Source organism: Bos indicus, chromosome 25 (genome assembly GCF_029378745.1).
Source record: "Bos indicus isolate NIAB-ARS_2022 breed Sahiwal x Tharparkar chromosome 25, NIAB-ARS_B.indTharparkar_mat_pri_1.0, whole genome shotgun sequence".
Lineage (NCBI taxonomy): Eukaryota > Metazoa > Chordata > Mammalia > Artiodactyla > Bovidae > Bos > Bos indicus.
In genome coordinates, this window is record NC_091784.1 from 1,887,206 (window position 1) to 1,909,878 (window position 22,673).

General features: G+C 63.9%; 3 protein-coding genes across 3 annotated transcripts; 1 reads left to right on the forward strand and 2 right to left on the reverse strand.

Moving 5' to 3' along the window:
- The first annotated feature begins 557 nt into the window (after positions 1 to 557).
- Positions 558 to 2,371, forward strand: SSTR5 (somatostatin receptor 5). The gene has a single exon (XM_019987319.2). The coding sequence runs from the start codon at positions 602 to 604 to the stop codon at positions 1,706 to 1,708; it is 1,107 nt and encodes a 368-aa protein (XP_019842878.2). The 5' UTR covers positions 558 to 601; the 3' UTR covers positions 1,709 to 2,371.
- Positions 2,372 to 8,884: 6,513 nt separating this feature from the next.
- C1QTNF8 (C1q and TNF related 8) lies at positions 8,885 to 10,552 on the reverse strand. Its single transcript, XM_019987352.2, has 2 exons — positions 10,344 to 10,552; positions 8,885 to 9,739 (listed from the first exon to the last, which is right to left on the reverse strand). Exons 1-2 carry the CDS (start codon positions 10,546 to 10,548, stop codon positions 9,189 to 9,191), a joined length of 756 nt encoding a protein of 251 aa, XP_019842911.1. The 5' UTR covers positions 10,549 to 10,552; the 3' UTR covers positions 8,885 to 9,188.
- Positions 10,553 to 14,660: 4,108 nt separating this feature from the next.
- Positions 14,661 to 20,685, reverse strand: TEKT4 (tektin 4). The gene is made up of 6 exons (XM_070779384.1): positions 20,034 to 20,685; positions 18,201 to 18,271; positions 17,723 to 17,866; positions 16,521 to 16,743; positions 15,492 to 15,646; positions 14,661 to 14,930 (listed from the first exon to the last, which is right to left on the reverse strand). The coding sequence occupies exons 1-6, from the start codon at positions 20,565 to 20,567 to the stop codon at positions 14,714 to 14,716; spliced, it is 1,344 nt and encodes a 447-aa protein (XP_070635485.1). The 5' UTR covers positions 20,568 to 20,685; the 3' UTR covers positions 14,661 to 14,713.
- Positions 20,686 to 22,673: the final 1,988 nt, after the last annotated feature.

The following is a 22,673-nucleotide window of genomic DNA, read 5'->3' on the forward strand; positions in this document are numbered from 1 at the left end:
GAGCCTCTGGATGGTTCCAGGAGGCCACCTGGAGTCCGGCTCTGGGGTTCCCCAGCAGAGTGGGCCTGGGTGTCTCCACACTCTGGCTTGCCTGGGCTGGGGGTGCCTGGCTGCTGTCCCAGCCTCCTTGTCCCTCCCCTCCCACCTGTCCTGCGGGTCCCTGGGGAGGCAACTCCGAGGGTCCTCAGTCCGTTACCTGCGAGGTGAGGTATCAGTGCCCTCCCAGGACTCCGTGAAGGTGGCCTGGCTGAGCTGGGAAGGGGGCCTCTGGGTGCAGAGGGCTGAAGGGACAGTCAAGTCTCTGGGGGCTGCTGTGGCATCTCGGCTCCAGGGGCTACCTGCCCAGTGCCCCCACAGCCACCGACCCACTGCTCCTTCCTCTCCAGGTTTGTTTTCCAAACAATTTGCTTAATGTGATTCCCAGCCCAGTTGAACATGAGTAATCGTATTTACCCGCCGCCCCGGGGTAATCCCGTGCGTCCTGGGCAGGTGGGGCAGGCGCAGGGGAGACGCCCTCGGCTCAGTCGCTCTGTGTCCTTCCTTCTCTTGCAGCGGACGCCCCGGCGCTCCCGCTCAGCCTGCCCTGCCCGCAGTGGCCACGATGGAGCCTCTGTTCCCGGCCTCCCCGCTGACCACCTGGAACACCTCCTCAGTGGTGCCCAGCGGCAGCGGCGATGAGAATGGGACGCTGGCGGGGCTGGGGCCCTCACCAGGTGCCCGGGCAGTGGTGGTACCAGTGCTCTACCTGCTGGTGTGCGCAGTGGGGCTGGGCGGCAACGCGCTGGTCATCTACGTGGTCCTGCGCCACGCCAAGATGAAGACGGTCACCAACATCTACATCCTCAACCTGGCCGTGGCCGACGTGCTGCTCATGCTGGGGCTGCCCTTCGTGGCCACGCAGAATGCCATCTCCTACTGGCCCTTCGGCCCCGTGCTGTGCCGCCTGGTCATGACGCTGGACGGCATCAACCAGTTCACCAGCATCTTCTGCCTGACAGTCATGAGTGTGGATCGCTATCTGGCCGTGGTCCACCCCATCCGCTCCGCCCGCTGGCGCCGCCCCCGGGTGGCCAAGCTGGCCAGCGCTGCGGTCTGGGCCTTCTCGCTGGTCATGTCGCTGCCACTGGTGGTGTTTGCCGACATCCAGGAGGGCTGGAACACCTGCAACCTCAGCTGGCCGGAGCCCGTGGGGCTGTGGGGGGCCGTGTTCATCATCTACACGTCCGTGCTGGGCTTCTTCGGGCCGCTGCTGGTCATCTGCCTGTGCTACTTGCTCATCGTGGTGAAGCTGAAGGCATCCGGCGTGCGCGTGGGCTCCACGCGGCGGCGCTCGGAGCGGAAGGTGACCCGCATGGTGGTGGTGGTGGTGCTGGTGTTTGCGGGCTGCTGGCTGCCCTTCTTCATCGTCAACATCGTCAACCTGGCCTTTGCGCTGCCCGAGGAGCCTGCCTCCGCTGGCGCCTACTTCTTCGTGGTTGTGCTGTCCTACGCCAACAGCTGTGCCAACCCCCTGCTCTACGGCTTCCTCTCCGACAACTTCCGCCAGAGCTTCCGGAAGGTTCTGTGCCTCCGCAAAGGCTACGGCGCTGGCGCCGAGGATGCGGATGCCACGGAGCCACAGCCGGGCCCGAGCAGCCGGCTGCAGGAGGCCATGATGCCCGTGCGCAGCTGCAAGGCCAACGGGCTCATGCAGACCAGCAAACTGTGAGTGCTGAGGCTGCGGGGGCAGAGGGGGCCCGGCAAGGCTGCGGGACCCACAGCCACCTCTTCTGCCTTTCCTCCCAGAGTTGGGGGGCTGGAGCTGAAGAGACTAGCCAGACAGCAGCGGGCAGGCGGAGCCGCCTCCCAAGGCAAACAGCAGACTGGAGAGGCCATGGGCGCGTGCAAATGCTGGACCCCGGAGGAATTCGGCTTTCAGTCTGGTCTGGCCGGAATGGTCCTCTCCACCCCCAGAAATACCAGCTCATCCCCCTCCACCCCTGGCCCCAGGCCTGAAACAGGTCCTAGAGAAGGTGCCTGGCAGCCTCACTGGGGGAGGCCTGGGCTCCTGGATGCCCGGGCCTCACTGTGATCATGGCTGGAAGGAGAAGAAGGACATGGGGGTCATTCGCCCCCCACAGGCCCCGCTGAGACAGCCCTGCCCAGTGTCCCTCCTGGGGTCCATGGCTGGACCAGAGGAGGAACCAGAAACCAGGGGGCGTGGGGAGTGGGCAGCGCCGTGCTGGGCAGGGGAGAGTCAGGGTCAGCGCTGCCGGGGCCTCGGCACGGACCCCAGACCGAGGCCAAGCCCTGGAAACAAGATCACGTAACAAGGGCGCTTGTGTTTGACAAGTGCTCCCTGAATAAATTAGAGAATAAATGTTTGACTCTTTCCCAGAGCAAATATTGTCCCCGGAGCCGATCGAAACTGGTGTACATCAGTGCGGGCGGATCGCAGGCAGCCGGGGCGGGGCAGGCAGCAGGACACCCAGATAATAGTGAGGGGAGCGTCCGTACCCGCGGAAAGGAGCCTCGGGGCTGGGCTGGCAGGAGCGGGGTGTGGCCCTGAGGATGTGGGCGGTGGGGCGGGGGCATCCGATCCTTCCACGGCTGTTGGGTGTGGGGCGTGGGCAGCTCCCTTGGGGCTCCTGTCCCCGACTCTGGGTGAGTGGGGTCCCGGCCGTCTCCTCAGCCCCAGCTTTAGTATCAGCCCCACCTGGGCTCCACCTAGAGGGTGGAGGACACAAACCCTGGTGTCAGTCACAGGGAGCTGGTGACCAAAGCCTCCCCGCCCGGCCCTAGGGGAGAGGCATCCCGTGCAGGGGTGGATGCCTGGGAGAAACAAGTCTGTCTGACCAGTCACCCCCCTTCCGCCGGCCAGGCCACCCATGGGCTTGGATGCAAAGTCCATCTGCTCAGAGTGACTTTGGGGAGCAAACAGATGGCACGGAAATATCTGCTCGGGTCAATTTCTCCCAATTGATTTGACACGGCGAGGTCCCTCCCTGGGCGGTGCGGACACTAGAGTGCCCTCGCCAGTCCTGCCTGTGAGCATGTTGGTGTGTGTGGACATGCCTGTGTGTTTGTCCATGTGCCTGCTTCTGGGTGTGTGTGCCTGTGTGTGTGCATGTGTATACACTCATGTGAATGTGTGTGTGTGTGTGTGTGTGTGTGTGCATGTGCCTGCTTGTGGGTGTGATGCATGTGTGGACATGTGTGTACACATATGTCAATTCAGTGTACCTGTGTGCATATACGTGTACTGGCATGTGTGTCTGTATGTGTGCACATGTGTATACATGTGTAGGTGTGTGTGCATGTGCCCCCTTGTGGGTGCCTGTGTAATGCATGTGTAGACATGTGTGTACCTCTGTGTACATGTATGTGTGTGCCTGTGTGTACCATGTGTGGATGTGTGTGTACCTGTGTGTACACATGTATGAATGTGTGCACCTGTTTGTGCACATGTGTGAATGTGTGCCTGTGTGTGCATGTGTGAACATGTGTCTGTGTGTATGTGTGTCGGTGTGTGTACACATATGTAAATGTACCTATGTGTGCACGTGTGTGAATGTACCTGTGTGTGCACGTGTGAATGTGTGTGCCTGTGTGTGCCCAGGCCTGATAGACTCAACAGGTGGAGGAAGAGATGCCAGGTGGCCCGTGGACCCTGGGTCTGTGTGGGAGTTGGTGACTGGGCTCGGCCAGTGTGGACAGTTCCCAAAGCCCTGGGTGGGGGGTACTGAACAGGAGAGAGTGAGCACCTGGGCACCCCGAGGGCCTGTCGAGGTGCGGGGACAGGAGTGTCCCAGAAGGATGTGAGCCCACGGAGCCGTGGACACGGTACAGTGGGTGTGGGGATGCAGCCTGGCCCGGCCACTGCCCTCCCCGCCCAGCACAGGCTGGGGACAGCTGCGGGGGCACAGAGCACCACACTGCTTGCAGGTCTTGGGGCCCCAGGCCCCGAGCAGGGTGGGGAGGGCAGAACAAACACCCTCAGCGGAGTGGGTGACCTGCTTTACTGTCTCTCTCTCCGCATCAATGGGTTTTATTGGCTATTGGGCTCCAGTGGCTCCCAGAGTGACCTTGCTCAGGAAATCCGGCCCGCAGGACAGGGTGAGGCTGCCTCCGGGATCAGGATGGGCTGAGGGTTGGCTATTTGCCAGGCGGGAGGGGTGGGTGTGGGGGGGGTGGAGGACCATGGTGCAGCCCCCATGGGCAGAGCCCATGCTGTGGCCCACCCTGGGGGCTGAACGAGGGCATCCCTGGAGGGGTCAGTGGGGCCCATCCTGGGGTGTCTCGGGACAGGAGGCAAGCAGGCCGCAGGTAAACACCAGGAAGAGCCTCCTACGGAGTCTGGGGGCTGAGAGCTGGGATGTCTTTTGGGGGTGTCAGGCAGCTGACTAACTGAGAACAGGGTCTTTGCTGGTCACCTGTCGGGGCCACCGTAGAACCCGGGGCCTCAAGGGCTGGGCAGGCTGGGGCCCTGGGGAGGCCACTGGGGCTGTGGCCCGCTCCTCCAGCCCAGCCTGCCGCCTCCTCTCCATGCTGCCCTGGCTCCTCGAGGCTTGCCCGACCACCGTGAGCCACTGTCCAGCTGGAGTCCCCACCTTGAAGGTCCAGCGACTGTCCAGGAACCTGAGGGGGTCCCCATCGCTGCCCCCCGCCCTGGCTCTCAGGCTCACCCCTCCCCATTCCCTAGGCTGCACATCTGGCCGTGGTGGTGACAGCTGTGCATTTGTGGTATCTGCGCTGACGGGGGTCTGGGGGCTCCACCTGGGCGCCTGCGTGGGTCCTGACTGGTGCAGGGGGAGTGTCTCCACCGGAGGAAACCTCCTCCCTGGCTCCTGCCTCTGGGGAGGGGGCTTGAGTGCCCTTCTCAGCCTGTCTCTTCTCTGACCTCTGCACACACGGCAGACCGTGGCCATGGCCACAGGGTGTGGGGCGCCAGGCCTGGGTGCAGGGCGGGGGCACCACAGGAGGGGAGGGGCAGGGCCATTCACAGGGGCTGGCTGTGGGCAAAGGAAACTGACTGCAGAGCAGTGGGGACTGGCCCGATCCCCTTCTGCTCTGCACCCCGAGAGTCTCCTGTGCCCCCACGTGTCCCCCGTCCCCCCATGCCCAGGAAACAGGCGGCCCCTCCTTTGGGCAGCTTGAGGAGGGTTTAATGAAAGGACATTTGCAGAGTGGACCCAGGGCAGCAGCCATCCTGGGGGCTGAGGGCCTGTCCTCTCCCCCCCACCCACGTGGCACCTGGAAGGTGACCTGGCCGTGGGGACCCATGTTCTGATGGTCATCGGGTCTGAGAGGGTAGCCAGAGGAAGGGTCAGCTTCCAGAGCCCCTTGACCTCTCCCCATTTGGAACCCAGGACCCACCCTCCCAGCTGAGCCCCCAGGAGCCATGCCGAGGGGTCCCTGGCTCCAGGCAGGGGTCCAGTGGGTGCAGGTGTCACGAGAGGGGCCAAAGCTCCCAGGAGCCATGCTGTGGCTCCTCGGCCCCCTGGACAGTGGACCTGTCTGCCTGTGCATCCTCTGGAGGCCCTACCCAGAGGAGGGACACAGATGATGGTGACGACCAGGCAACTTGGAAAGGAGACTCTCTGGATGGACGCCCTTGTACACCTTAAATAATATTGAGTTGTTCCCTTTTGGGGCTCCCCTGCTGGCTCAGCTGGTAAAGAATCCACCTGCAATGCGGGAGACCTGGGTTCAATCCCTGGGTTGGGAAGATCCCCTGGAGAAGGGAAAGGCTTCCCACTCCAGTATTCTGGCCTGGAGAATTCCATGGACTGTACAGCCCACGGGGTTGCAAAGAGTTGAACACGACTGAGCGACTTTCACTTTGTTCACTTTAAAATGGTACATTTTATGGTGTATGACTTTCACCCAAATTCTAAAATAGATGTTTTGTTGGAATTCCACCAAACGGATAAAAACTGAGACAGGAAACGGCTTCCATAGGATTCCGCCTCTGGGCTGCCCCGTGTTCCGGTCGTTTCCAGCTCTCTTCCCCAGGGGCAGGTGCATCCTGGTCCCCCCCACTCCGCCCCAGGCCGCCGTGTGGTGCATCAAGGATGCTGTTCACCCTCTCGTCTCCTGAGCGAGCAGCGCGGCACGGATTCCTGAGTCTGGAGCTTCCCATCACTTTGTGGACAGGATGACTTCCCCTCGTCCCACCCGTTCTCAGTCATGGGTTTTAACTAAGCCGGGGGTGGGGGGAGGCAACCACTCTCAGTGTCCCTGGCGCGTCCCAGGCACGCAGGCTCTGACCAGCAGCCTCCACAGGGTTCTCGCTCGCACTCAGGGGAGACCCCACCTGGCCCCTGCTCTCTGAGGGCGGGGGTGGCCTTGACTTTGGAGTCGATTAGACACCGTCTGTTTGGCCTGCTCTGCCCTCTGGGCCAGCAAGGGGAGCAGGGGGCTGTCCCGGGGGCTCGGTGGAGCCGCCCCAGTGCCTCTGGTCTAGGCCCCACGAACGGAGTGAGGTGAGAGGGAGGCCCAGCGGCCAGTGGATCCACAGATTTCATGGAAATGCCCCCCCATCCCTGCACCCTCAGGGCCCAGTGCACCTCGAGGTCAGACGGGGAGCCCGAGAGAGCCGGCTTTGCCCAGGCTGCTGGACCGGGCAGCCCTCCCACCCCCAGTGGCCAGGCTGGCCTGCAGCACTCTGCGGGCGGGGTCCCAGTTGGGGGCAGGGAGTCCAGACCTGGGAGGATGGAGGGAGGTCCTTCCACCCCTCATGCTCCTGTGCGGGTGCCTTTATCTCTGCCGTGGGACGCCCCTCCTTGGCCCCCGCGGCCCCTCTTAGCGCTCCTGATGCCCTGCTGGTTGCCAGGCACCCTGGGCGTGTCCAGTTATTCCAGTCATAAAAGGACTCAGGCCAAAGTGCAGCCTGAGGCTCCTTGGCCCAAGTCAGCATCACTGGTGGGGGTGGGCAGTACTGAGCCGTCGGGAAGGGCTGGGGAGGTGTCCAGGGCTGCCCTCTGGCTCCCCGCGGGCTCTTCGAGCACCCTCTAGTCTCACTGGGGCCGGGCTCACCAGTCCAGGGTGCCCCACTCAGCTCCCAACCCCTCGGCTACGGCCAGTCCCCCAGAGTCCTGCGGCCCCCTACCCTGCACCACAGCCGGGCCCAGCTGGGCCTTGGGGCTCCTGGGAGTAGACATTGCTGTGAACCCATGTCCCTCATACCTGGGCCTCCCCCCGAGCCCCGGCTTAGTTAAAACCCATAACTGAGAACGGGTGGGATGAGGGGAAGTCGTCATGTCCACAAAGTGATGGGACATTCCAGACTCAGGAATCCGTGCCCACGCTGCTCGCTCAGGAGACGAGAGGGTGAACAGCATCCTTGATGCACCACACGGCGGCCTGGGGCGGAGTGGGGGGGACCAGACCCTGCTTGTGCTGGGGGTTTGGGGCCACAGCCCCGCCCAGGCCTGAGCTCAGGGACTCAGGCCTCTGAGTCCCAGCTTCCTCCTGGGATGTCCCTCATACCTGGGCCTCATACCTGGGACCCCAGGAGCCCCCAACCCTGGTCCAGAGCTGGCCTGAGAGCCAGCCTCAGAGGTGGGACTGTCACAGCCCTTGAGCCCCTGCAGAAGGCTGCTGGCTGAAAGCCCCCTCTCCCTGCAGACTCGGAGTCCCAGTAGCCCCTCTCCAGTGGGGGCCCTCCCCTCCCCCCATCCCAGGCCACACTAGAGGAGTCAGCCCTGTTTGAGGGGGATCCAGCTCCCAGAATCACACACACTTGGGGGTCTACACACCTTCGCTGGACCTCAAAATCTCCACCTCTCCAGGGCGCCCCGGTCTGGGAATTTGGGAGGGTGGGCCCTGTTGCCCACGGGTGTGTGTGGACGCTCCTGGATCCAGCCTCACTCAGGGCAGATGTTCCTGAGGGTCACGGGGTTCCGTGCGGCAGGGGAGGGGCACCGTGCTCCCAGCTGTGTCTCCTCCCCCAGCACGGGGATGAGGGGCCCCCACCCCCTCCCCAGCCTCCCCCAGCAGATGACCATGGTCTGGGGAGGTCTGCCAGGGACCATCTCAGGATGGACTGAGCTCCTGGGGCGGGGCGGGGGGGGCTGTGATGAGGAGACAGGACCCGACATGCAGCGTTCTGTGGGCTCAGGGCCCCAGGGTGGAGCCTCCAGCGTGTTCATCACCTGGCAGCCCCAGCAGGCTCAGTCTGGCCAGCCTGCAGCTCCAGCCACATCCGCCTGGCCCGGGATCTCAGCCAGCACGCCAGGCTCTGGTGACTCCAGACGCTGCTCCTGCCAGGGCCCTGGCCGCCTCACCAGCTCAGCATCCTCACTTGGGCGGAGCGGCCACAGGAGGGGAGGCTGGGGAGGGCCCAGAGAGGAGGCGGTGGGCAGTGGGGCCACAGAGGCCAGACAGAAGATCCCAGAATGACCGGAGGACACGTGGCAGGAAAGGAACAGGCTCGGAGCGGACCAGAGGGCGGGCAGCCTGGTGGCTCTTACTGCTGGGCGGACAGAGGCCTCCAGTGGAGAAAGCTCAGCCAGTCCACACACGCCTGCCCGCAGGGATGGGGCCGGCCTGCTCACTGCAGGTCCCCACCAGGCCCAGCTTCAGCATGTAGAAGTGGGAGGTGATACCCCAGGGGTCTGGGGCTCCCCGGGCTCAGGCGTGCATGCTCCTCCCAGCCCACTCAAGACAGACCCGGGATGCCGCAAGCCCCAGAAAATCGACCCACCAGGGCTGGCAGTGTGTTCACCCAGGCAGAGGCCTGTCCTGGCCCAGCCCGGCCACCCACCTACTCCACGTCGTTGGTCCCGTGGCCTCTGCTGCCCTGAGCACCCTGGAATTCAGCATACTCCACTCCTCCCCCAGAGCCTCCCCAGCGTCCAGCCCAGCACTCAGTAGGTGCTTTGTAATTCTCTCACAGCGCGGGGCCTGGCATAGCCTTTATAAGAGGAAAGGGAACCCAACCAGGGGGCCAAGCTCCTTAGCGGGTGGAGGTGCCCCGCCCCAACCCCGCCCACCGCGCGCGGGGAACGCGGGTCTGCTCCGGAATCTCTTGCTGGGACCCCTCGGTTGGGGTCCGCGTCTAGCAGAGCTGGTGGGTCTGTCTTGCTCCTGCCGGGCCGCCCTCAGCTCAACGTGTGCATGCGGGCGGCGCTCAATCACAGCTGGCCCCAATCCTGGGCAGGGGGCTCTGGAGTGTGGGCCCTGGGAGCTGGCGTGGCGCCGGGCCGTCAGAGCTCGGCATCCGGCTTGACCAGGTGGCCGCTGAAGGTGATGTAGAGGTCGCCGCTCTCGCCGAAAATGGCGTTGTCGCGGTCGCGCTGGAACATGCGCACCCACACGGCGTCACCCGCGGCCAGCGGCAGCAGCAGGCTCTGCGCCTGCATCACGCTGCGCTCGCTGGGCTGCGCGTACAGCACGGCCGCCGCGCGCGCGTTGCGCATGATGTGCAGGTAGGTCTCCTTGTAGTTCCAGGTGTGCACGTTGAGGCTCAGGAAGTAGACGCCGGGTGCGGTGCAGAAGAAGCGGCCGGAGGCCAGGTCGAAGGCGCCGTCCAGGTTGACCAGCTCCGTGTCGAAGGTCACCGCCTGGAGGGCGTCGGCGCTGTGCAGCCCCTCGCGCCGGCCCACCGAGAAGGCCGCGTAGGCACGCGGGCACTGCGCGCCCGGCAGCCCCGCCTGCCCCTTCTGGCCCTTGCGCCCCCGGAGGCCCCGGGAGCCGGGCGGGCCCTCTTTCCCGCTCCTGCCAGAGCGACCTCTGACCCCCGCCTCGCCCTTTTCACCTGCCGGGGAGGGGCGGGGCGTGAGCAGAAGCCCCTGGTCAAGGCTCCCAGGGTCAGATTCTCTGGCCACGCGGCCCTGCAAGTGATCTCGCCTTTGGGGCCTCAGTCTCCTCTCTCAGAGGGGCGCTAACCCACTCTCCAAGAGGCAAAGAGAAAGAAGCCACACCCCGAGGGCCTGGCTGTTCTGGGGTCTGTGCTGACGGTCATGTGAGGCCAGCGGGGTCAGGCAGCCTCCAGAAGAAGGGTCTGAACTGGTCTTTGAAGGAGGAGAGCTCTGGGGTTAAAGCTCAGTGCAGCCGGCAGTCCAGCCCCTAGGGTGCGGCCCTCCCAGAACCCTTCCTCTCTTGCCCCCAGAGGGGACCCAGCCCCCTTCCCCTCCCCTAGGGGCAGGGCTGAGGGCAGCCTCAGGCCCTCTATCCACAGCCCCTTCCCCGGGACACCCTCTGCCCACCCGGGGGGTGGCTGTGGGGAGCGGGGAGCAGGCACCCGTCCATTGTCTCCTCGGGGCCCCCCGCCTTCCCAGAGCCCGCCCTGGGCCCTGTCCCCTCCCCTCAGCACAGGTGTCCCTATGGGGGGGGGAGGCCACCCCTCTGGGGACACTCACCTTTCAGGATCGAGATGTCGATGGTGGGCCGCAGGCGGGGCAGCCCCGCCCACGCGTCTCCGTCACTCACGTGGGCACCTGGGCCGGGGGCGGCGGGGGGCCAGGCTGGATGGCAGCACTGCACGCACGGCCGGCGGGGCAGCCCCAGGCCGCGCCAGGCCCCAGCGGGCAGCGCCAGGAGCAGCAGGAGGGCAGGGGCCACCATCCAGGCCAGGGCCTGTGGCCGGGCAGGAAGGGAAGAGAAAGGTGGGAGAGGAAGGCGGGGAGTGGAGGGCTCGCCCTGCTGAGCCCCCAGCGCCCCCCACGGCAGCCTGGCAGCTCCCCTGTATGGGGGAGACGATGGGGGGCCCAGGGAGCCTCCTGGATGGGGAGGGACAGCTGGGACCCCTCGAGGGGGCTGCAGTGGGCTCGGCCAGAGGCTCGTCCCACACAGAGTGCTTGGTCAGCCCCTCCTGGACTCTCATCCCGCCCTGACACGCTGATGGGTCCCTGCCCGGGACTGAGACTCCTCCCTGACACAGCCTGGGGGCCACCACTGCTGGGAGGGCCCCGCACTGTCTTCCCCGAGCCCGGAGCACCAAGGCGGCCGCCCATGGGAGCTGACTCTTCCTGGGCACTGCTCCCTGCTCGTGCCCCTCCCTCCCCGAGGCCTTAGTTCTGGGTGGCAGCGGACACCCTCAGTGCCTGCAGTTGGGGAGTCCAGGTCCCCAAAGCCCCGTGGCCGGAGATCCCACGCCTGGGAGATGCAGGGGGCACTGAGTGGGGGTGGGGCTCTGAAACAGCCCCCCAACCCCTCCTCACCGGGACTGGCCAGAGCCCTCCGGGAGGGGCTACTTCAGGGAAGGGTATGCCCCCCACCCCCCGACACACACTCCGGGCAGCCGGGCCCCAGGCCCGTGTTGGGTGGGGCCCGACATGAGGCAGTTTCTGCCAGGCTGCCTTGCTGGGCAGACGGGACATGTGCATCCTGACCCCCTAGGAGGAGGCAGGGTAACCAGGGAGGCTGTCCCGGCCCCCACCCAGCTGTACAGAAGCTGGTCTTTAATCCCTGCCAGTCCTGAGCCTCCGGTCTCCATGTCCCCTCCCCCGGAAGACCCTGCCTGACCCCGGGCCCATCAGTGCCAGGTGGAGCCACACTTTCCAGCTGCTGGGGGCCCTGGGTAAGCTCCATATGGGCCCAGGCCTGTTTTCCTGGCAAATGGACTCTGCCTGCCCTGTTCTCCCAAGGGCTGCGTCCAAGAGGCTCAGGCAGGGTTGGTCTCCTGCAAGGGCAGGTGTGTGAAATCGGGGTCCTCACTCTTCTCTGTACCCTGGCCATCCTGAACAAATATCCAGGCCCCCTCTTCCAGGAAGCTCTCAGGACTGCAGCCCAAGATGCAGGCCTTCCTCTTCCTCTCTTCCTCTCTTCCTCTTCCTCTTGGGAGACCCACTCCCAAGCTGAGCTTTCCTGGCAGGTGGGACCCCTTGTCTCTACCACCTCCTTCTCAAACCTCACAGACCCTCACCCGCCCCTTGAGCCACATTGGACCCTGCAGGACTCTCCCAGACCCCTCCCATGGAGGAAACGGACCAGCTTGGGTGTCTCCTGGGCAGCCACCCCCCAGGCAGGCCTGTGCTGCTGGGGCCCCTACCACAGGCCCTGCTCAAGGTTGCTGTAAAGACCACCACCCACCCCCACCGCCCGTTACCATTTCACGACCGGGTGTTGCTGCCTGCCTGGCGGTCTCCGGCGTCTCTGCACAGCGGCCGGTGAAAGAGCCCTTTCATGCCCTCCCCAGGCACCCGTGGCTTCCCTCTTGGCCATCCAAGACCAACAGGCCTCGGGCCAGCTTCCGAGCTCCCGGCAGGAGGCTCATGGGGCCCCGATGCCCGCCACCCGGCCTGCCACCTGCCGCAGCTCTGCCTCAGGAGCTCTGAGGTCCTCCCCCAGCCCTGTCGTGGTGGGGCTTGGGGGCCTGGGGTGGCCAGGATTGTGGGGCTGGCTGCCATCTGGGGTGCGGTGAGTTAGGGGGAGTCGGGGAGGCTGGAGTAGTGGCTGAGTGGAGACTGGCAACGAGGCCGGAGGCCAAAGTTGGAGACAGACCACTCACCGGTGCTGAGCCCACCTGGTAACAGTGGCCCCCTCCCATCTCAGGCTGGGCCGTGAGGGCTGGGCCTGGTGGGTGGCGCTGGGGGGTGGGGGGCAGCGTCTGGCCAGGCTGTGGTGTCTGCCCCCACCTCCCGCCACACCCTAGCAGGGCCGTGGCGCCCAGTGGAGAGGCTGTGATACCCTGTCGGGGGCCCTTGGCAGTAGCCAAGCCTTTCAGAGGATGAGGGTTATGTCCCTGTGATGCCAGCCCCCTCCGGCAGGAATGACTCACAGGGCGCCCCGGGCAGTGGCAGGCGGGGGCTGTGACTACACCAGGACCTGGCCTCATGCTTGCTTGGGCCTGAGCAGCTGGACACTGGGCCCCGGGCAGCGCCTGGCACCTCGGCCTCTGAGCACGAGGCCATGTGACTCCCTGAGAAGCATCCCCCCTCCTCGACCACACCAAGCCAGGCTGCCTGGCGGCGGGGCACCGACATGGCCTGGGGAGCTGGGGCCACCTTCCGGGAGGCAGGCTGTGGGCATCTGGGGCTGGCTTGCTCGCCCCTGCAGATCTGGGTATAGCCCAGGGTCCGGCACTCCCCACAGGCACCCCGTGCCCTCCTCGCTGCTGACCGTGGAGGAGGCAGGCTGGGGGTAGCGGGGGAGACAGGGGACCCTGCCTGTGGGGGATTCTCATGCCAGGCTGGGGAGAGCAGAGTTGGTGAGGGCTGTGGTCAGGGGAGCCCGCCAGCTGGAGCTGGTTCCCGGACGCCCCCGGCTCCTGGAGGTGAAGGTTCTCACTGCAGCAGTGCTCAGCCGTCCCCACGCCTTGTCCTTGTCTGGAGCAAGGACACTTTCTGGTGGAATCCAGATCGGGTGGCCTGGACGGAGGCCTCTCTGCAGACGCCACCCCACCACCCTCTGCCAGGGCTGGGCTAACCCAGGCTCCGGCCAGAGCTGCTGGGCCCAGGGGTGGGCTGGGGGCTCCTCTCTGCCCGCTCTACTTTCGTCTCGGGGGCTTCTGGGGCACCCAGAGAGAGGGAGACGCCCGGGCTGCACTGCTCCCTGCGTCTGACCTCGTTTCCCCATCTAAAATGGGCACCATGGACTCAGCAGTGGCCAGAGTGTCCCCAGGCTTCAGCCACCCTCAGGGCCCTGGTGTCCCCCTGTGCCTCCCGGTTCCCCACTCCTGCAGGTCCTGAATCCCTGAGGGTGGGCGTAGCTGTCTGCCTCCTCCCCAGGGCTGCTGACTCCCCAGAGAGACGCAGCCATCGCCTCGGGAACCTGCTGAGCAGCCCAGGACCATCCCTCAGCTCCAGGGCCTGGTCATTTGTCTCTACAAGAGGACAAGATTTCCGGCCTCACGGGTGGTCATGAGACAACTGCGAACAATGAGTGCCCGGCCCCCCGGGCCGTGGAGATAATGAGCCTTGCACAGCACCTCCACTTGGCTCCCCGTCAGCGGCCCCAGTCGGGGGTGGGGGGTGCGGGCTGGGACACGGAGGCCCTGGGCACTGATGGGGGCTCCGCACAGCGCGACCTTGGCTGATAATGGGGTCTGAGAGCTGCGAGTGTGCGGCCGGGTTATTATCTCCTGGCCTCTTAATGCAGGCTGCCCGAGTCCTGCTGATGAGCTGCTGTTGGGGAGGGAAGTGGCCCCCTTGAGCTCGTCAGCAGGGGGCACAGGGAGAGAGCCTCAGCAGAGGGGGAGAGAGAAGGCCTGGTGCTGCTCAGGAGGTGCCCCAGAGACAGCGCCCACTTCTGTCCAGAGCCGTGGACACCCCCACCCCCAGCTCAGGTATGCCCTCTGGTGCCCAGCCCGTGCCAGGCAGGGGTGGCAGGGAGCGGTCCCACGGTTCCCTGGGTGGTCACTGCCCCAGGCCTGCAGTGTGCAGCCCAGGGGCCAAGTCCCTTGGGGGTAGCTGGGCCAGCACCATGTTCTGAAGCCCCTGCTAATGAGAGGGGAGTGCCAGCTGGCCTTGGGTGACCGTCCAGGGCACGGTGAAGAAGAACGGAGCTCAGCTGCCACTGCGGGGCCCGGAGGCCGTGACCAGTGGTGACGGGAGGTGACGCTCCCCTGGAAGCATCTGGCAGGTGGCCCAGGTGGTCAGCGGGGGCAATGAGGGGGACCTCGACTGACCCCTGTCCCCAAGTGGAGACTGGGGGTGCCCCAGGCAGGAGACCCCTGGCCTCCCACAGCGGGATGGGGTCCGCAGGCAAAGCGACCCTGCCCAGGTGCGCACCCTGAGTAGAAAGCTAACGTGCTCTTTATTCGAGGAGGGGTGGGCCCTGCGCCGGGCGGTCACTGGTAGCCAGCCAGCTGCAGCACAGTGGGGTAGTGGGCGCGGTGGGCCATGCATTTGTGGCGGTCGATGAAGAGGCTGTTGGTCTTGATCGCGATGTCCTTCTCCAGGCTCATGCGCGTGTCCTCCAGGTTGCGCAGGGACTGCTCCGCTTCCAGAAGCTTCTCCTTCAGTGCTGCCAGGGACAGGTTCAGCTCCTCCACCTCGCTCGCCAGCCTGCGGGCAGAGGCGGGCTGAGCAGGGCCAGCCTGGACGCCGGGCCTACCGAGGGCGCCAAGGGGCCAGCCCCAAGTTCAAAGGCCGGGAGCCCGGGCAGGGCATACTGCTCAATATGCTCGGCCATAGAAGGACCCCCAAAAGCCCCAGGGGAGACCCAGAAGCCAGGCTGGGAGGGGGAGGCGCATTCACCCTGATGTCAGAGGTGTGGAGGGCCAGGACAGGTGGTCGGGGCAGCCATGTGGCTCGGGGAGCTCTGCCTCCCAGACCCTGAGATTCCAGACCAGGGTGAAGTGGGGAGTGTGGCCGGCCCTGGCACTCAGAGATCCACACAGTGTCCCCCAAAGGACATGCAGTGTCCAGTACTGCTGGGGCAGGAGAGGGAATGTGGGAGCCCCGTGTGTGGGGTGGGGGGTGAGGTGGGGGCCAGCGTCTTTCCTCTTTACATCTGCAGGGCTGTGTGCCAGGGGATGTTCAAGGGGGCCCCAGAGGCTGAGGAGGCCTGGGGGCGGGTGGACGGCACCCGTATGGTGGAGGGTGACGGCCCAGCGGCCACAGCACCTGAACTGGGCAGCGTCTCGGCACAGCTCCACGTTGGGCCGGTGGGAGCGCTGGTACAGGCGGGTCTGGGCCACCTTCAGAGGCGCCTCCTTGTCCTTGATGGCCTGCTTCAGGGCCGCGATGTTGTGCTCCTGGTCCGAGATCTCCCGCAGCGTCTGCACACAGGACGGCCCGTGGGTCACCCCCGCCCTGGGTCTTACCCACACAGGACAGCCCAGTGGGTCAACCCGCACCCCAAGCCCTAGCCCCTGCTTCTGGGGGCAGTGCGGAAGAAGGGAGGGTGTGCACGGCCACCTCAGCCCTGCCATGGGCACCCAGAGGCCTGGGGTGGGGCCGGGGAAGGACAGCAAAGCTCAGCGCACAGCGACTCTGTCCTAAGAGCCCCAGCCTTGAGGTCACCAGACCCCGACCCTGGTCAGGTGCTGTGGAGACAAAGGCAGCAAAGGTCACCCAGAGAGCCTAGGGTCAGGGCCCTGCTGAGCCAGGGCCAGCATCAGGGACACCCCTAAAGAGCAGAGCCCGCCACCTCCTTCCACCTTCCCTGCTCTGGCCTGCAGCCCTCCCCTGTATCAGTCACGCCAGCGGCAATGCCACCATTCTCAAATGTCACTAGGTTTTCTCATCAGCTTAATGAGGGCCCTGGGGGAGGTGGGGGGCCCTGACCAGGGTTCCCTCAGGATGGACAGGGCCGAGGTGGGGCAAGGGCCAGGCCAGGCTGTGACCAGGGCATAGTGGGCAGTGGGAGTGTGATGGTCTGGGCTACCCATCCTGAGCCTGGTCTTTGTAGTTACTGGCGGAGAGCCAGTCTCAGGGCCTGCCCTGACGGGGCCAGGTCATGAGCTGGGCGTGGCCTGGCTGCGCGATGGGCGTGTCCAGGGTGTGACCAGGTTGCGAGATGGGCGTGGCTATATAATAGCCTGGGCGCGGCCTGGCTGCGGGCTGTGCGTGGCTATATAATAGCCTGCGTGGGCCCTGGCTGCGGGATGGGCGTGGCCTGGCCGCGGGCTGCGCGCAGTCGCGAGGCCCCACCTTGCGCAGGTGGTGCTCCAGCTTGTGGCGCGCGTCCTCCAGCTCCTCGCACCGCCGCCCAAAGGCCAGGTTCACGGCGTCGCACTGCAGCCGCAGGTCCTCGGACGTGTCCTGCAGGATGCAGTCGATGAGATTCCGCAGGTTGACCGAGGCCAGGCGCTCGCGCTCAGCGCGGTACAGGTGTTCCTGGGTGAACTTGGCCCAGGTCTCGGGCGTTGAAGCACTACGAGTGAGGGGAATAGGCCGACACCGCGATCGGTGGGGGCACCTACCGGGGCCTCCCCGCGCCCTCCACACCCCGAGTCCCCAGCGCTTCGGCACAGACGACCACCCGCAGTCCTAGGGCCACGCCGCGGCCCCGCGCCCTTGTGCCCCGCCCGCTACGGCGCCCGTAGGGTCTCTGCGCGCGCTCCCAGCGCCTCCTGCGCCGCCCGCTGGTCCCCGCGCTCGTGCCCCGACGGCCGTGGCTGAGACGGGTGGTGGCCGCGCGCCCCCTGCCGGCCACACGCGGAGCTGCAGCCCGCTTCCCCCTACACATACACACACACACTCTCACTATCTCGCACACTCACGTGCATACTCACACACACATTCTCACTTTCTCACACATACGCGCGCGCCCACACACACACTTACACTCTCACACATACGCTCACACAGTCTCACACACACACACACTCACACACATACACACACCTCCTCTCACGCACACACACACTCAATCTCACACACACTCTCACACACACTCTTACTCTCACACACACACTCTCAATCTCATACACAGATTCTCACACACACTCTCACACACACTCTTTCACACACATAGACATTCACACACACACACTCTCTGTCACTCTCTCACATTCTGTTACACACACACACTCACTTTCTCACTCTCACTCATACACATTCTTTCACACACATACTCTCACATACTCACACACACACACTCTCTCACACACACACATATACACTTTCTCTCACACACATTCCTCTCTTTCTCTCACACACACACACACACACTCCGCCCCACTGCTGGGTCCTGCCTCCCTCTGTGAAGCCCAGCCGGGACGTTCAACCGTGTGTGCCCGGCACTTGGCTGGGGGTCCCGCCGCTCGCCTGCCCACCCCAGGAGCAGAAGAGCTGCACAGAGGCCCCCCAGCGGAGGGACGGGGAGCCCAGGTGGGATCTCGGAGCCCCACCTCTCCTCGAACTTGGCCGAGTGCGGGTAGAACTGCACGTCGGTGCTCTGGTTGTTGTAGCGGCAGCAGGCCTCGTCGATGTTGTAGGCCTCCACCTTGTCGGACCAGTCCATCTCGCAGGTTTCCTTGTGCTCCCAGTTCAGCCTGCGGGCGGACAGTGGGCAGGGCCTGCGTCAGGGCGGGTGGGGAGCTGGGCACACCCCGACGCTGGGCACAGCCAGCCCCCAGACGGCAGGGGAGCCTCATCTGCTGACGGTGGGCCCCGGGGTGCTGGTCTGGCTCTAGATGTCCAGGCCCCTTGGCCACCCCCACCTGCCCAGTGCCCCTTCCCTGCCCTGTGCTTCTGGCTGTGGCCGGAGACAGTCTGTCACCTCTTGGAGCCTCGGGGCCGGGTCAGCCGACCTCCTGCCTACAGTGGCCTGAGGGGTAGGGGGACAGGGTTGCCCCGAGGGCAGCTCTGGAGGCCACCCAGACCCACCGAATCTGGCTCACGGCCTGCATGATGGTCCTTTTCAGGAGCTCCTGAATGTTCCGGATGAGCTCGGCCTCCTGGGGGAGAAGACCCCCGCCCCTGGTGAGAGTCTGAGGACCTCCGGCTCTTAGACCCCGAGGAGGAGCAGAGTTTGGGGTGACGCCCAGTGGGACTGGGCCCTGCTTGTGGCCCCAGTCTCTTTGGTGGAAATGGGGGCGAGCTTGGTTATCATAGTGGATTTATTCTGGGCTTGGAGCACCCTGTCTGGGGCACTGCAGTGGGTTCTTTGGGGGTCTTCTATGGGCTGTGGGGAGCATCAGCCAAAGGTGGTTCCCACTTGCTGGGCACGCAGCACCCCTGGGCTCTGGGCCACCACTGGCGCCTGCCCACGGGCCCCAGAGAACCCGGCAATAGCCTCTGAGGACCCTATCAACTGAGTCCCCACCCAGGACTGCCCTCACACGCCCAGGACACACGGGAACCCTGTGTTTCCTCCTGCCTCCCTGACGGGTTCATTTCCTGCGGAGGAAAAGCCCTCCCCGGATCCGAATCTTCGCCTCCCCCGGGCTCTAAGCCCTTGTGTCCAGTTCTGACCCGTGGGCCCGCCTTCCTGTCCTGACTCGGTTGTCCATGTACTGCTGGGTGGGGCACCTGGCTCAGAACAGAGCCATCACTCCTGGAGCCTTGGGAGGTTCTTGAGTGAATGAGTGTGAGGGTGGGGCTGTAGGGGGAGGGCAGGGGAAGGGCCTGGGCTTAGGGGAGGCACCCAGATTTGAGGGGGTCCCCAGGTGCCTGACTGTGTGCATGTCTCCCCGTCTCATGAGTGCTTGTGGCTGCAGCATGCTCGCAGCTGAGGCCCTTCCCCGCCAGCATCAGGGGCCTGGCCCGGGTGACCCCCAGTCCTTCGGGGCTGCCCCAAGGACAGGTCCTGCTGGGTGTCTGTGGGATGCACGAGGCCTCCACCCCACCTTCACCGTCCACACCTGCACGCTGGTCTGAGGCTAGATTTCCAATACGGACATCAATTGGCAGGGTGGGGGTGTGTTAGGGCTCCACCTCTGTGAACTCAGGGTTAGGCTTCATCTGTATGACCCATGGTGACCAGAGAGGCAGTTCAGCAGGTGCCGGGACCCAGGGGCGACTGAGGGACCACCCAGTAGGTACCGGTGCCACCACGACCTGACCAGAAGGGTCTCCCTTCCTCTGAACACATTACAACCCCAGCCAGCCGCCCCTGGGGCCCATCTCAGGCCCTTCCTGGTTTCCTGGGGGCCGAGTCCTGCCCTGCCTCAGGCCAACATCATCCCGGCACACGTTCCAGGATGAATGCCACCATGGCCTGGGCCCTGCCTCGCCCCAAGTGGGAGCCGGGGTAGGACGGGCACAGCAGGAACCCTGCACCCGGGGCTGGGCCAAGTGGACAAGCACCAGGCTCCAGCCTTGCCCGCCGTGCAGGGGGGCACCCAGGCCACGGTGCCCCTCACCAAGCAGGGCCTGAGTGGCCCACCTTGCAGGGAACTCAGCCTTGCCCAGCACCCACTGTGGGGACCAGGCTGAGGGAAGGCCAGGCCTGGCACCCTCTCCCCTCCCCCCAGGCAGCCTGAGTTCCACCCCTGCCCCCAGCTGGGGAGGCCCCAGGACCAGTTGGTTCTGGCACCCCACCCCTCTGTGCCTGGGTGTATGCTCGAGTGTCCCCACGTGTGCAGAGTGCAGGCTCCCAGGGGTGCCTGAGCACCGAGGCTCTGCACAGTCAAGTCGAGGGGGGAACACGGGGAAGGTCGTGCTCCCTGGAGAGAGCTGGGAGGCCGGTCTGCGGCTCCGGGGACGGGGCAGCCGAACCTTCAGCAGCTCGATCTCCACACAATCGCGCACGAGGTCGGGGTGCTGACGGCGCTCGCGGCACTGCAGGTTGTCTGTGACGATGGAGAAGGGCCCGGCCGTGGCATCCAGGGCGCGCTCCAGCCGCTGCTTCTGGGCCAGCAGCAGCTCGGTCTCGGAGACCAGCTCCTCCACCTGGCGCTGCAGCTCCGACTTCCAGCCGTGCATGTCCTGCAGGCGCTCGCCCACCTTCCTCGTGGAGTCCTGCTGCGTGCGCTGTGCCAGCGCCTCGGTCTCCGCCGCCAGCTGCTGGCTCTCATGGCGCTGCCTCTCCGACTGGTCACGGTCGGCGAAGGCCTGGTGGTAGCGGGCATAGCAGTTCTGGAACCACTCGTCCAGCAGGTACTTGGCCGTGCGGAAGCCAGAGGTGGCCAGGCCCGAGGACGTGTGGGCGCCCGTGTTTCGGGCCACATCGTACAGCTTGCGGGGCAGCTGGCATGCTGGCACCGTCTGTGGGGCGGGCTCCTTGGTCAGGAGTATGTCCGTCTGTGCCATGGCGCCGCCCAGGCACTGGCGGGAGTGGGGAGAGAGGGAGGGGGGCCACTCAGCTCGCTCAGCAGGGCAGCTCCAGCCACTGGGTCCCCAAGCAGGACGTGGCTTCTGGTCTCCCGGAGACCAGTACACACCAAGCCCTCCTGTTGCTAGGCAACTGGAATTCTCCCCCCTCCCACCACCTGGTGGCCCTCTTAAAGGGCCAGGCAGGCCCCAGCCCCACCTGTCCTGGCCACGCCTCGTACCTGCCAGAGGAGCTGCACGAAGGCCAGGCCTTTGTCTCCTATGTCAGACTTGTTCCCGGGCAGTGCTCTCCTGGGCATCCACGTGTCCCTGATGGGGGTTGACTCAGCCTCCAGTGGGGGCCTTGAATCAGATCCGCAGATCTGCCCCATAGGAAGGAGGCAGGTCCTGTCATGGGGACAGTGTCCCCAAGACCACCCAGGGCCTGGCCTGTGTCTCCTGGTCCCTGGGCCGCTTGTTGTCCTTCAGTTGCTCAGTCGAATCCTACTCTGGGACCCCATGGACTGCAGTCTGCCAGGCTTCCCTGTCCATCACCATCTCCTAGAGTTTGCTCAAACTCATGTTGCTTCAGTCGATGATGCCATCCACCCATCTCATCCTCTGTCTCCCCTTATCCTCCTGCCTTCAATCTTTCCCAGCATCAAGGTCTTTTCCAGTGAGTCAGTTCTTCGAATCTGGTGGCCAAAGTATTGGAACTTCAGCTGCAGCGTCAGTTCTTCTAATGAACACTCAGGGTTGATATCCTTCAGGATTTTCTGGTTTGATCTCATTGCTGTCCAGGTTACTCTCAAGAGTCTTCTCCAACACCACAGTCCTAAAGCATCAATTTTTCGGCACTCAGTCTTCTTTATCATTCAACTCTCACGACACTGGAAAAAGAATAGCTTTGACAATATGGACCGTTGTTGGCAAAGTCACGTCTCTGCTTTTTAATACACTGTCTAGGTTTGTTATAGCTTTTCTTCCAAGGAGCAAGCGTCTTTTAATTTCATGGCTGCAGTCACTGTCCTCAGTGATCTTGGAGCCCAAGAAAATAGTCTGTCACTGTTTCCATTGTTCCCCATCTATTTGCCGTGAAGTGATAGGATGGGAATTTTCCACAGTTTATTGTGATCCACACAGTCAAAGGCTTTGTCATACCTGACCTGCCTCTTGAGAAATCTGTATGCAGGTCAGGAAGCAACAGTTAGAACTGGACATGGAACAACAGACTGGTTCCAAATCGGAAAAGGAGTACGTCAAAGCTGTATATTGTCACCCTGCTTATTTAACTTATATGCAGAGTACATCATGAGAAACGCTGGACTGGAAGAAACAAAAGCTGGAATCAAGATTGCCGGGAGAAATATCAATAACCTCAGATATGCAGATGACACCACCCTTATGGCAGAAAGTGAAGAAGAATTAAAGAGCCTCTTGATGAAAGTGAAAGAGGAGAGTGAAAAAGTTGGCTTAAAGCTCAACATTCAGAAAACAAAGATCATGGCATCCAGTCCCATCACTTCATGGGAAATAGATGGGGAAACAGTGGAAACAGTGTCAGGCTTTATTTTTGGGGGCTCCAAAATCACTGCAGATGGTGACTGCAGCCATGAAATTAAAAGACGCTTACTTCTTGGAAGGAAAGTCATGACCAACATGGATAGCATATTCAAAAGCAGAGCCATTACTTTGCCAACAAATGTCCATCTAGTCAAGGCTATGGTTTTTCTAGTGGTCACGTATGGATGTGAGAGTTGGACTGTGAAGAAGGCTGAGTGCCAAAGAATTAATGCTTTTGAACTGTGGTGTTGGAGAAGACTCTTGAGAGTCCCTTGGACTGCAAGGAGATCCAACCAGTCCATTCTGAAGGAGATCAGTCCTGGGATTTCTTTGGAATGAATGATGCTAAAGCTGAAACTCCAGTACTTTGGCCACCTCATGTGAAGAATTGACTCATTGGAAAAGACTCTGATGCTGGAGGGATTGGGGGCAGGAGGAGAAGGGGACGACAGAGGATGAGATGGCTGGATGGCATCACCAACTCAATGGACATGAGTCTGAGTGCATTCCGGGAGTTGGTGATGGACAGGGAGGCCTGGCGTG